Here is a 13,683-nt window from a genome sequence, read left to right as displayed (position 1 = left end):
AGGGAGAAAGTTACCTGGACGCTTTGATCCAGGAGGCAGTCACGCCCCTTAGACTAAATACTGTAAAATTGGCACGTGGTCAGGGACAAGAGGGTGTGACTGCGAATGAGGCAGGTCCAGGGATCCAGGAGTTAGCATTGCAGGAGCCTCAGCCTCTGCACTTGTCCAATAGATACGAAGTTCTTGCAGCCCTTGTTGACGAGTGCAGGGAGGATGAGCAAACTGGCCACGGCACCGTGGTTCAGAGGGCCATTCAAGTGGGGGGAGTAAAAAGGAATGTGGTTGTAGTAGGAGACAGTATAGTTAGAGGGATAGATACTGTTCTCTGCAGCCAAGAGTGAGAGTCCCGAAGGCTGTGTTGCCTACCCAGTGCCAGGGTTAAGGACATCTCCTCAGGGTTGGAGAGAAACTTGGAGTGGGAGGGGGAGGATCCAGTTGTCATGGTCCATGTAGGTACCAACGACATAGGTAGGACTAAGCTGGAGGTTCTGCTGAGGGAGTTTGAGTAGCTAGGGACTAAATTTAAAAAAACAGAACCACAAAGGTGATAATCTCTAGATTATTACCTGAGCCACGAGCAAATTGGCACAGGGTAAATCAGATCAGAAATGAATGCGTGGCTCAAAGATTGGTGTGGGAGAAGTGGGTTTCGATTCTTGGGGCACTGGCACCAGTACTGGGGAAAGAGGGAGCTGTTCCATTGGGACGGGCTTCACCTGAACCATGCCTGGGGGACCAGTGTTCTGGCAAACCAAATAACTAGGGCGGTAGAGAAGGCTTTAAACTAAATAGAGGGGGAGAGGGCTCAGGTGGGGTGAAGTTTAGATTGATAAAGAGAAAAGACAAGGGAATAGTACAGGAAAGTGATGGGGGTAATGATAAACAGTGTGCGTCAGGAAGGGACAGAGCGTTCAAACATAATGCACTAGCAAATGGGGCCAGGGTAGGAAAGAATGGTAAAAAGACAAAATTAGAGGTTCTTTATCTGAATGCACGCAGCATTCGTAATAAGATAGATGAATTGATGGCACAAATAGAAACAAATGGGTATGATATCGTGGCCGTTACAGAGGCGTGGTTGCAAGGTGACCAAGGTTGGGAGCTAAATATTCGGGGTTATTTAACTTTTCGGAAGGATAGGGAAAAAGGTAAAGGTGGCGGGGTAGCTCTGTTGTTAAAGGATGAAATTGGTACAATAATGAGAAATTATCTTGGCTCAGAAGATCAAGATGTCGAATCAATTTGGGTGGAGGTAAGAAATAGCAAGGGAAAGAAATCACTGGTGGGAGTAGTATATAGGCCCCCTAACAGTAGCTACACTGTAGGGCAAAATATTAATCAGGAAATAAGGGGGGCTTGTAAAAAAGGTAATGCAATAATCATGGGTGATTTTAACTTTCACATAGATTGGACAAATCAAATTGGCAAAAATAGCCCTGAGGAGGAGATCATAGAGTGTATTAGGGACTGTTTCTTAGACCAATACGTTGGGGAACCAACCAGGGATCAGGCCATTTTGGATCTGGTAATGGGTAACGAAACAGGATTAATTAATGATCTCACAGTAAAGGATCCCTTGGGAAGCAGTGATCATAACATGATAAAATTTTACATCCAGTTTGAGAGCGAGGATCTTGGGTCTGAAACTTCTGTATTAAACTTGAATGAGGGCAATTATAAAGGAATGAGGGCGGAACTGGCTAAAGTGGACTGGGTAAACAGATTAGATGGTATGGTGGATAAGCAGTGGCAAACTTTAAAAAGATATTTTATGGCTCACAACAAAAAAATTTCCCTCTGAGGAAGAAAGACTCCACAAAAAGGGTGAACCAACCATGGCTAACTAAGGAAGTCAAGGATGGTATCAGGTTAAAAGAAAAAGCACACAACATGGCAAAGATTACTGGTGAGCCCAAAGATTGGGAAAACTTTAAAAACCAGCAAAAGATGACAAAGAATAATAGAGGGAGAAAATAAATTGAGAGTAAACTAGCAAGAAATATAAAAACTGACCGTAAAAGCTTCTACAAGTATATAAAAAGGAAGAGGGAACATTGGTCCCTTAGAGGATGAGACTGGGGAAATAATAATGGAAAACAAGGAAATGGCAGAGGAATTGAACAGATATTTTGTATCTGTCTTCACAGTAGAAGACACTAATAACATACCAATAATAGTCGAAAATCAAGGGGCAAAGGGGAGGGAGGAACTAAAAACAATCACTATCACTAGAGAAAAAGTATTAGGTAAACTAATGGGTCTAAAGCCCCTGGACCTGATGGCTTGCATCCGAGGCTCTTAAAGGAAGTGGCTACAGAGATAGTGGATGCATTGGTTGTAATCTTCCAGAATTCACTAGATTCTGGAAAGGTCCCAGCGGATTGGAAAACCGCTAACATAACACCCCTATTCAAGAAGGGAGAGAGACAGAAAGCAGGTAACTATAGACCAGTTAGCCTAACATCCGTCATTGGGAAAATGCTAGAATCCATTATTAAGGAAGTAGTAGCAGGACATTTGGAGACTCATAATACAATCAAGGAGAGTCAACATGGTTTTATGAAGGGGAAATCATGACTGACAAATTTATTAGAGTTCTTTGAGGAAGTAACAGGCAGGGTGGATAAAGGGGAAGCAATGGATGGAGTATATTTGGATTTCCAAAAGGCATTCGATAAGGTGCCACATAAAAGATTACTGCACAAGATAAAAGCTCATGGTGTTGGGGGTAATATCCTGGCATGGATAGAGGATTGGCTAACTAACAGAAAACAGAGTTGGGATAAAAGGGTCATTTTCAAAATGGCAATCTGTAACTAGTGGGGTGCCGCAGGCATCAGTGCTGGGGCCTCAATTATTTACAATATATTTCAGTGACTTGGATGAAGGAACAGAGTGTCTTGTGGCCAAATTTGCTGTTGATACAAAGATAGGAGGAAAAGCAAGTTGCGATGAGGACACAAAGTGTCTGCAAAGGGATATTGACAGGCTTAGCAAATGGGCAAAAATTTGGCAGATGGAATATAATGTGGGAAAATGTGAAGTCATCCACTTTGGGAGGAAAAATAAAAAAGCAAAATATTATTTGAATGGAGAAATACTACAAAATGCTGCGGTACAGAGGGATCTGGGTGTCCTCGTACATGAAACACAGAAAGTCAACATACAGGTGCAGCAGGTAATCCGGAAGGCAAACGGAATATTGGCCTTTATTTCTAGGGGGATGGAGTATAAAAGCAGGGAAGTCATGCTACAACTGTACAGTGTGCTGGTGAGACCACACCTGGAGTACTGCGTACAGTTCTGGTGCCCTTATTTAAGGAAGGACATACTTGCATTGGCGGCAGTTCAGAGAAGGTTCACTAGGTTGATTCTGGGTATGGAAGGGTTATCTTATGAGGAACGATTGAACAGGTTGGGTCTATACTCATTGGAGTTTAGAAGAATGAGAGGAGATCTTATTGAAACATAAAAGATTCTGAGGGGGCTCGATAGGGTAGATGCTGAGAGGATGTTACCCCTCATGGGGGAATCTAAAACTAGGGGGCATAGTCTTAGAATAAGGGGTCGCCCATTTAAGACGGAAATGAGGAGGAATTTCTTCTCCCATTGGGTCGTGAATCTTTGGAATTCTTTACTCCAAAAAGCTGTGGAGGCTGAGTCATTGAATACATTCAAGGCTGAGTTAGACAAATTTTTGATCAGCAAGGGAGTTAAAAGATATGGGGAAAAGGCGGGGAAGTGGAGTTGAGGTTAAAAAATCAGATCAGCCATGATCTCATTGAATGGCGGAGCAGGCTCGAGGGGCCGAATGGCCTACTCCTGCTCCTATCTCTTATGATCTTGTGGTCACACTAAATTAGCCATCTCTCTCCAAGGCCACAGCGTGACTTGTGTGGGAGATGGGAAAATGCTGCACTGATGCAGTTGTGAGATTGGAACTGAGACATGTTGAGGCAAGCTGAGGAAGCTTTACTCTGTATCTGATGTATGCTGTGTCTGACCTGGGAGTGGCTGGTGGGAGGGACCTTTGGATTAAATGCACTTGCCATTACTTGATAGTGGATGTTATCGAGATAAGGAATCTTGCTGATCGATGCAACGATCGCGTAATACATTGCATCATTTTGACCGTGAATGTGATGCAGTTATTCCATTATATAAACAGATTTATTGAGTTTGCCAGAGAACAGCCTGGTACCTGACCTGTGCTTGTTTTGACATTTGAAAGTGTCCGTTGAGATCTTTTAGGAGATATAAAAAACCCATGCAATGCGATTGATTGTTCTGGACATGAAGCCCATTTGTTCCACAGGCCATGTGCAAGCTACCCAATTATAGCCTCTACATCAGCTATGTAATGCCGTGAGGGAAAATACCCCATAAATACTCCTCGATTCCAAAGGTAATCGATCAAAATTGCAAAAGATGTATCTTCACACGGGGAATGCTGCTCTCCTGCTGCCCTTCCCTTCCCTCCCCCAATACAGGAACCATTGTGAATGGATGACGTGTCATCTCATTTGATCCATGTCTGCCAAACCCAAAGTCATGTTCAGACCAGACTGAACAAAAGCAGACTAAGATACTTGGCAAGCCAGCAGTGCATTTTTTTTTATTCGTTCATGGGATGTGGGTGTCGCTGGCAAGGCCAGCATTTATTGCCCATCCCTAATTGCCCTGGAGAAGGTGGTGGTGAGCCGCCTTCTTGAACCGCTGCAGTCCGTGTGGTGAAGGTTCTCCCACAGTGCTGTTAAGAAGGGAGTTCCAGGATTTTGACTCAGCGACGATGAAGGAACGGCGATATACTTCCAAGTCGGGATGGTGTGTGACTTTCAGGGGAACGTGCAGGTGGTGGTGTTCCCATGTGCCTGCTGCTCTTGTCCTTATAGGTGGTAGAGGTCGCAGGTTTGGGAGGTGCTGTCGAAGAAGCTATTTTTGAAAAGTGAGAAGCAGTTCTGAATGATATTTGCTCACTGACACCAGATACAACCAACAGTGTGTGTGTTTCAACGTTCATCCTCACACAAAGCATTTTAAAATAGAATCGTGCTATGGCTCCTCTTTTTTTTACAGGAACCAGTGATAGAATGGGCAACAGCAGATACTGAGACAGTCTAGCATTTCGGGTGTTTTGTCCTATTTTCTCCCTTCCTTGACCATGGAGGCTGTCATGATTGAACCCAATCCTATTCTCACCCATATTCACATACACATTTTCTGGCAGGTGCCCCTGTTTAGTGATGGGGGCAGGACTCCTGGTTGGCCTTGACATCTCTAATTCAGGGACAGTGATGTGAATTGTGGAGCTCAAAGAACAGTTTGCATTTATTTAGCACCGTTAACGTTGTAAAACATCCCAGTGCTCGTCACAGGAGCAACTTTCAAAGAAAATTTGACACCGAGCCACATAAAGAGCTATTAGGACAGGTGACCAAAAGTTTTGTCAAAGATAGGTTTTAAGGAGTGTCTTCAAGGAGGAGAGAGGCATGAAGAGGTCTAGGGAGGGAATTCCATAGCTTAGGGCTGAGGCAGCTAAATGCATGACCGCCAGTGGTGGAGGGATGAAAATGAGGGATGCGCAAGAGACCAGTGCCCTGGCTGAGATCAGCTAACTCAATCAAGCTTGGATCAAGCGTACAATTGTCTTGGCCTGTGTGGCTGAGTACCACAATTCATTCACTCACTAAGGTATCGAGCGAGTTGAGTGCAAGGTGTTAATGTGTTTGACCACCTTTTGTTAACACATGCAGTGTTTATAATCAGCTTTCGTATTCCCAGGTAATAAATACTCTGACGAAGCAGCGATGAAGAATAACAAGAGAAAGTTGGACCACAGTGAGGGAAGCGGTATCAATTCACCGAAGCTGCCAAGAACGTGCCATAACTCCAATTCAAGACTGGAAAGCGGCCTTGTGCGCGTTCCTTTGGGCACCGAGCGACAGGATAGAAAGGAAGCACCGTTGCTTAGATGTGAAGACCACAGGAGAATGGAGGAGATAGAACGGGTGGCCTGTGATGGCAACAGACTGTATAAAACTTCTCGACGGGATGAACGATTTGTAGGAAATGTGACCTCCGTACCCCAGGAGAATGCAACAAAGTATAAAAATGATGGCAATGTGGAATGGAAATGGAATTGCTCCAGCAATGATAGGAGATTGGTGCAAGCGTCTGTGACCGGTTATGAAGAAGTGTCCATCCATAAAAACCCCATGAAATTTCAGGATCATTTGGAGGATGGTGAGAAGTCACCGACTGCATTCCCCATCAATTACTACTATAATCCAAGTAACGGGAACTGGAAAGATACTAATAGACTATTTATTGGGCAAGAAGGTCAAAAAATGGACATCCTGAAAGGTCCTTTGCCATCTTCATTTGCAGGTCAAGAGTCACGCAATTCGAAGTTGGAATCAAAAGGATCATCGGGTGTACTGAATCATTCAGATTGTAATGAATCCCCTGGCCAAAAAGAGGCAAATGTCACAGATACACTTTGTAAAGTTTCGTCAACTTTTGTTGACAGTCAGAAGTTCAGTCTGAGTTCCCAGCATAACTTTCACCTCCCTTCACCCAAACCTAACAATGGGGATACCTCAAAGAACAATAGTAATCCGTTGCCATCATACAATGGATCTGGAGTGTTGGATGCCACATGGCATCCGTTCTACTCTTCCTCATCTGCTGTGTCCGGTGGAATTTCTGCACCTACACTTGCTTCTCACGGGACCATGGGCACAGGATCGAGCACCTATTCACATTTGAATGTTCATTTTCCACACTACTTCAGTGCCAAGCTACTTAGTAGGCATGAGTCACCCCTCTCCTCACTGTTGACCATCAGTCCTCAGTTAGATTCCACATACGGTGAAAGTCTTAGACCTCTCACCTCGACTTACAACTGTTACCATCCGAAGCATCTTCAGGCCTGCAGCCAGGCCCGACGAACTGCAGCCTACGGGCAGCTAAATCTCTGTCCAGTCGTGTGGCAAAATGGGAACGTGAACATCCACTCGGGGCCAAGGTTGCCAGTCTCTCGTCAGGACTACGTGAATGGGGAAAGGATGTTTAATATGGTTGGTGTTGGTATTTGTACACTACAAGCTTAAGCAAACTGTTAATAAAAAAAAATCAACTGGAAATGTACAGGTCAGTCAGCATGTGAACGAGACGAGTGTAAGGTTTGGAGGATAAGAGTACAGAGATGCAAACCGTTTCACAATGGGTTTAATCGTCAGTAACCAGATTTAAAAATTCAGAAATAAAATATAAAGGACTGTGTACTTTGCAGGTAATTATCCTGACATTATTCCCATTTCACTGTTTTCCTAATATTAAAGAAAAAAAACCTCATTTTTATAGGGCCTTTCACGATCTCCGGTCTTCCCAAAGCGCTTTACAACCAATGAAGTACTTGTGAAGTGTTGTCACTGTAGCAGTCACTGCAGCCAATGTGTGCACAGCAAGCTACAACAGACAGCAATGAGATAACGAACTGGATAATTTAGTTTTTTGTGGTGGTGGTTGAGTGATAAATGTTGGCCAGGACACTGGGAGAAGTCCCCTGTTCTTTGAATTGTGCCACGGGATCTGTTACATCCACCTGAGAGTGTAGACCGGTGCTCGGTTTAACATCTCATCTGTCTCAGTTTCCATCCCCAGTCTGTTAAATGAACTGACTCTGCTGGGACAGCATTACCCTGAACTAGGGAGGGAAAACTCAGTCAAAGCTCCAATTCCTGATTGTTACCAATGACCTCTTTTGCAACTGTGCAGACATTGAGTGAGGACAGGATCAAGCTCTGCTGTGATTTTCCCGCCAAGGTAGAATGGCCTGCAAACACAAGTTGTTGAGGGTTGAAAGTGAAGCATTGCTGTTTGGACGAGGTACTGAAAGGCAGCGAGCACCAACAGGGGAGATCAGTGCTTAGAGGCTGAAAGAAAGTTCAACAGGAAACATAGAGGACTCTACTGACTGACTGACCTGTCGGTGCTTCACAAAGCGAAACCTATTTATTGGAAAATTAATGATCTACTTCAATCTGCTATGTTGAACAGGGCCTTCTCAACCCATGGTCCTTCCATCAATCTCAGAATAATATTGATGAGTGCCAACCAGCATTGGGCCAGTTTTCCAGCGAATCCGACGGTAAGGAGCTCTTGGCGTCTTCAAGTCTGCAAGCGAGTTCCGTTCATTTTTACAAAGAGTAAGTAAGATTTTGTTCTGGAGACCACCATTCAGATAAGTTGGTCCAGCGCTCACAGTCTGTTTAACAAGCTTCATCTACACACTTTTTTTAATTTAAGAGGCTTAGAGGCATTGGGGCTAATTTGGACTTGGGGGCGATAGTGTGAAACGTGCGATATTGGCTGTGCTGCCCGTTACACACCTCTCTCGATTCTTCTTTCCGTTTACTTCGATGGGGAGAGGTGCCTAACGAGGTTTTACACTATTGTCCAAAGTCAAAATTACCCCCAATGCCTCATTGGACTTGGTGCACAAAGTTTTGTCTCCTCCTCCACTCCTGGACGGCCTGCCTCTCCCAGCACTCATCCTGTTACAATAGCTACTGCCATACTGAAATGTGCTAGCCACAAGGCCAAAGGATGCGGCCAATCGACCGGCCTGGCTGTGTGCTGGCTGTCTGGTCCGCCACAAGCTGTACTGTTGCTTCCTTTCCTTGGCCAAAACTGTGTGCTCTTCTCCACAAGCCACGTACTCCTCCCTCTCACCTCCACATCGCTCATCCTTATTTCGGGCTGTAAATGGGAGAAACTCATGGAATTAATTGGGTTGAAAGTCAAAGCGATTTGCTCAGCTGCTGCTGCCCCTCGATTTCCCTCCCTCCCTCTTCCCCCCCCCCCCCCACCTCCAACTACCTTTTCAATATGCCTTTCACCCCACAAAGTCTTTACTGATCCCATTCTCTGATATTTCTCCCCTGAACTCTCCACATACTCATTTTGCCCTTGGGTCTACGCCTGCTCCCTCGATCCTGACCACTCCATTTCATCAGCTTAGCAACATCATCCGCCGACCTCCGTCTTCCAGCACTGTCTCCAGCCCTTTCAAACTGTCAAACATATCGCCCCTCCTCAACTCACCCTGACCCCTATAAACATTGTTAACTTTACCTTGCTCTCCAAAATCTTGGAACGAATTCTTGCAACTGCACTTCACATTTCATCCCCCCCAACCACTGCACCGGTTCAAGTCACAAGCAAGATCCCCGGCTCTCTGTCGCTCCCCATCCTTCTTAACCGCTCCCTCACCTCCAACATCTCTCGTGTGCAGTCCATCTTCTGGCTGTCCTGGTTGCACTTGTACCCCTCTCAATGCAGGCATTTGGTAGCTTCCAGTGGCTTCTCATCTTGTGGCCATGCAATCACCTCCAGTGTATCTCAGGAGTCCATCCTTGGCCCCCTCCTTTTCCCTCATCTCTGCTCCCTCTTGGCAACATCATCCAGAAGAACGAGGTCAACTTCCTTAATGTAACCTGATAACAGCCACCTCTACTGACAGAGGCTTTCACTAAGCTCTCCAGTTGCTTGGACCCCGATGGGACAAAGCTTCCTGCAGCTTATTGTCGGCAGGCCTGAAACCATCCTTTTTGGATCCCACCAGCATTAAGTAATCCTGACCAGTACCCAGCTACTATCTGAGATTATTAGGAGGTGGGGAACTCTGGCAGATTGTTTGACCGCAAGCGCTCGTTGAGGGCTCTGAATCTCTTCCTCCATTGGCATTTAGGTTGGTGTGCGTTATAGATTGCAATACAGTAAAAGGCATCAAAATAACCTGATGGTTAAGAAGCTGGGGACTCAAAGCACTGCCACACCAAAATGTTGTTACAACAAAATAGGGGCATAATTGCAGCCAGATCAGTTGGATTCCAAATTACAGTAGGAGTGAAAAGTGCCTGCTCTTCCAATGGCTCAATTGGTAAATGCATTGCTCAGGGTGGTACTGAGCCATATAGGCAAGGAATGTCATGTTTGATCGCTGAACTGTATTTGTATCAGGTGGTGGTAGTGGCGGCGGGGGGGGACAATGATGCTGTGCTAACACTAGCCTTAATGGCCTGATGTCCAGGAGGCAGCACTTTTACAGGAGGAGGGATGAGAAATGACAAGTACTGAGCACCATAACAGTGTATGTAAGTTGTTACCTGTGAATTAACAGTGTGCCTGCCTTTTGTGTTTGTAGAGATGTTAATGGCACTGAGCTGTGTGAGGATTTTTCACAACCCTTTCCACATAGTCTGAGGAAAGTGAAAGCCCAAAATGCTCCAAGTTCAAAAACTCAGTTTGAGCCAGCACCGAATGTCCAGCTGTACAAAGAGCTCGCCTTCAAACGGGACCTGGGTTCTCATGACCAAATTGAATCCCAGATCAACACAAAGGACAATGCAAATATGCTCGCAGAGGTAAGAGACATGAAGCCGCTCGCATTGGCCTTCAGAAATGAGCAGAATACCAAATGTAGAGAACCTACTTCGATATCTCCGAATCCCAGGCCAACTTCGAGCAGTAAAGAATCCTCCAGTTCTGCTTTAGACTTGACGTCGTTCAAACACTCTCTCAATTTTGCCAGTAAGACAGGAACCGACACCAACCCGTTTACCAATAACGAGGTGAAAAGGGGTCTGACTTCAGAAGCGACTTCCTTGTACTCGACTGTTGACAGAACCATTCTACAACAACATCCACCCTTTCATAAACAGCCAAGAGAAGGTGGGCAGAGGATGAAAGATCAAAATTCACAATATAATGCACCCCTTTCATCACTTCATACACTAGGTAGCAAAGATTCCTTTGGCGACTTGACTTCTGGTCATCTTGAAGAGAAATATGGCTTGGCCAAGGACCTAGCTTTACCTGTCTCACTTGCTACACCGATGGAGGTACACCACCCCAGGGAGCTCCCACTGATAATGCCAACATCCAAGTCTGCAGCGCTAACTAAAACATGGGCACTCGTTCCAAAGGAGATCATGAAGATAGATTGCAATGGGAGACTGGAATCTGAAAAAACAAGGGACCTTAGAAGCTTTGTTGGAAATGCCAGTGTTTATAATCAGATGCCTCCTACACCCTGCCCTTCAGCATCTGAGAAGCAAATTACAGTTGTACCACAGATGGAATTGTGTGAGAAGATAAACAAAGGCACATACTCCAGGATTGATCTTATTGACAGCATACATCAGGAGTCAAACACTAACTGCAATCCTTTCCATAAAGAACATCTCTCCAACTCACCGACCAGCAAGCCAAGCAATGAAGATTTGGGCCAATATAATGACAGTTTGTCTCTCTTAAATGGCACCTTAAACACCAAAAGATTTACCCAGGTAACACATGCCACTGATTACTATACCCCCAAAAAGTACAAGGCAGCCAGGGCAGTAAGTCCTTGTCCAAAGAAACTCTCCAGTGAATGTCCACCTTGTGCTGGGGAGATGAGGACTGACAATGTAAGAAGGGACACGAGTTCGCCCAAAGTACTGATGCCCAATGTATCTCAGGTCAATCGGCTGTCTTGTCAGGATGCTTTCAATGCTGGTCCATCTTTGCAGTTAAACCCATACAGTTGCCACACAAAGCTAAAGAAAGCTTGGCTAACACGGCATTCTGAGCAAGACAGCACTAGGGAGCAACAAGGAAGTAGCCACAAAGAGACAGCTTCAGCACAGATAGTTTCCAAAGGGATTGCGACCGAACCTGCAGCTGTGTTAAATAATTCAAAGCAGCAGGAAGAAAGCGTGGAGAGGCTCGCAGCCAAAAGAAGGTATGAGCATTGGTGTGACGGCGAGCATAGTGACGTGGCAGACAACAGACACTGGCTCAGAACAAGGCGAGAAGGCAAGTCAGGCCAGGTCTTGGAGGAGAAGGAGGTGAAAAGCAGCAGCAAGGAGGAGGAAGAACTGAGAGGAACCAGAGTTCTGAACAGAAAACTGGAGAAAGAAAATGGCCACGTGCAGAATGGTAGGAGGGGTGTTAGGATTTTCTGTTCTCATTATGCACTACATTATTTAACCTGTTAATTTTCCCCTGGCTTCTTCTCCAACTTGTGTTTCACGGCCATGAGGCAAACCCGATTGCCTCCAGTAAACGGACATTTTCCAAGAGACAGTGGGGTGTTGGCAGGATATTTATTGTCACTGGATAGAAAACAGGAACTCTGATTATTCCCTCTCTAGTCCAGGGTAGGGTTGCCAACTGTGCTTGGACATATTCCTGGAAGTTGCATCATATGACCTACAACCATCTGACCCAGTCAAGCAAAGTTTTTCCCCATCGCCAATACTTCTTGAACTAATCAATGAAAGTATGCAGAGTAAATGAGAAACACAATTTTTTTTTTTAATGCCCTTGTGATTTATCTCCCAGGTTGCTCGCAGCAGTGCCTTGGAGATTAATCTTGAATTCCTGGAGACTCCAGGACAATCCTGGAGAGTTGGCAACCCTAGTCTAGGGGTACTTGGGGTATTTGTAGCCCGGCTTTCTGCTGACATAAATTAGCACACTCCAAGGGAAGGAGACCTGGGACCATCTTCTGTATGGCTGACCCTGCATCAAGTAATAGTTCAACCCACTGAACCATCAGGCAGTCTCTTTATTGCACCAAATGGGGGTGGGGGGTGCGTGGGAGGAGGTGAATATCCATGGGGTGTGGGTTCTACCATTAGTCCACCGTAACCTTGGCGCAACAGCCGCACAAATGCAGGGAATACGGCTTAAACTCTGGGGGTTTCTCCCAGATGAGGTCGATGAGGGGAGCGCGTTTGATGTAGTCTACGTGGATTTTAGCAAGGGTTTTGACAAGATCCCACATGGCAGACTGGTCAGAAAAGTAAAAGCCCGTGGGATCCAAGGGAAAGTGGCTAGTTGGATCCAAAATTGGCTCATTGGCAGGAAGCAAAGGGTCATGGTCGAGTGATGTTTTTGTGACTGGAAAGCTGTTTCCAGTGGTGTTCCACAGGGCTCAGTACTAGATCCCTTGTTTTTTGTGCTATAGATTAATGACTTGGAGTTAAGTGTAGGGAGCATGATCAAGCAGTTTGCAGATGATACAAAAATTGGCCATGTGGTTGATAGTGAGGAGGAAAGCTGTAGACTGCAGAAAGGTATCAGTGGACTGGTCAGGTGGGCCAAAAAGTGGCAAATAGAATTCAATCCATGGAAATGAGAGGTAATGTATTTGGGGAGGGCAAACAAGGCAAGGGCATACACAATAAATGGGAGGAACCGAGGGACCTTGGAGTGCATGTCCACAGATCCTCGAAGGTAGCAGAGCAGGTAGATAAGGTGGTTAAGAAGGCATACGGGCGGGATACTTTACGTTATTAGTCGAGGCATAGAATATAAGAGCAGGGAGGTTATTCTAGAACTGTATAAAACACTGGTTAGGCTACAGCTTGAGTACTGCATACAGTTCTGGTCACCACATTAGAGGAAAGATATGATTGCATTAGAGAGGGTACAGAGGAGATTTACAAGGATGTTGCCAGGGCTGGAGAATTTTAGCTTTGAGGAAAGATTGGATAGGCTGAGGTTGTTCTCTTTGAAGTAAAGGAGGCTGAGGGGAGATTTAATGGAGGTGCCTAGTTTCCTGCTTCCCTTAGCAGAGAAGTCAATAACCAGGACGCATCGACTTAAAGTAATTGGATGAAGGTTTAG

General features: G+C 45.3%; 1 protein-coding gene across 1 annotated transcript in view; it reads left to right on the top strand.

Moving 5' to 3' along the window:
• LOC137335741 (probable JmjC domain-containing histone demethylation protein 2C) overlaps positions 1–13,683 on the top strand; it is a 54,834-nt gene that overhangs the window by 20,575 nt on the left and 20,576 nt on the right. Inside the window, exons 6-8 of the mRNA XM_068001070.1 lie at positions 5,782–7,079; positions 8,062–8,210; positions 10,211–11,988. Coding sequence (XP_067857171.1) covers positions 5,782–7,079; positions 8,062–8,210; positions 10,211–11,988 — 3,225 coding nt within the window. The remainder of the gene's footprint in view (positions 1–5,781; positions 7,080–8,061; positions 8,211–10,210; positions 11,989–13,683) is intronic.

The sequence above is a fragment of the Heptranchias perlo genome, chromosome 20 (genome assembly GCF_035084215.1).
Source record: "Heptranchias perlo isolate sHepPer1 chromosome 20, sHepPer1.hap1, whole genome shotgun sequence".
Taxonomy (NCBI): domain Eukaryota; kingdom Metazoa; phylum Chordata; class Chondrichthyes; order Hexanchiformes; family Hexanchidae; genus Heptranchias; species Heptranchias perlo.
Note: the sequence above shows the minus strand (reverse complement) of the source record. Positions and strands in the feature narration are given on the sequence as shown.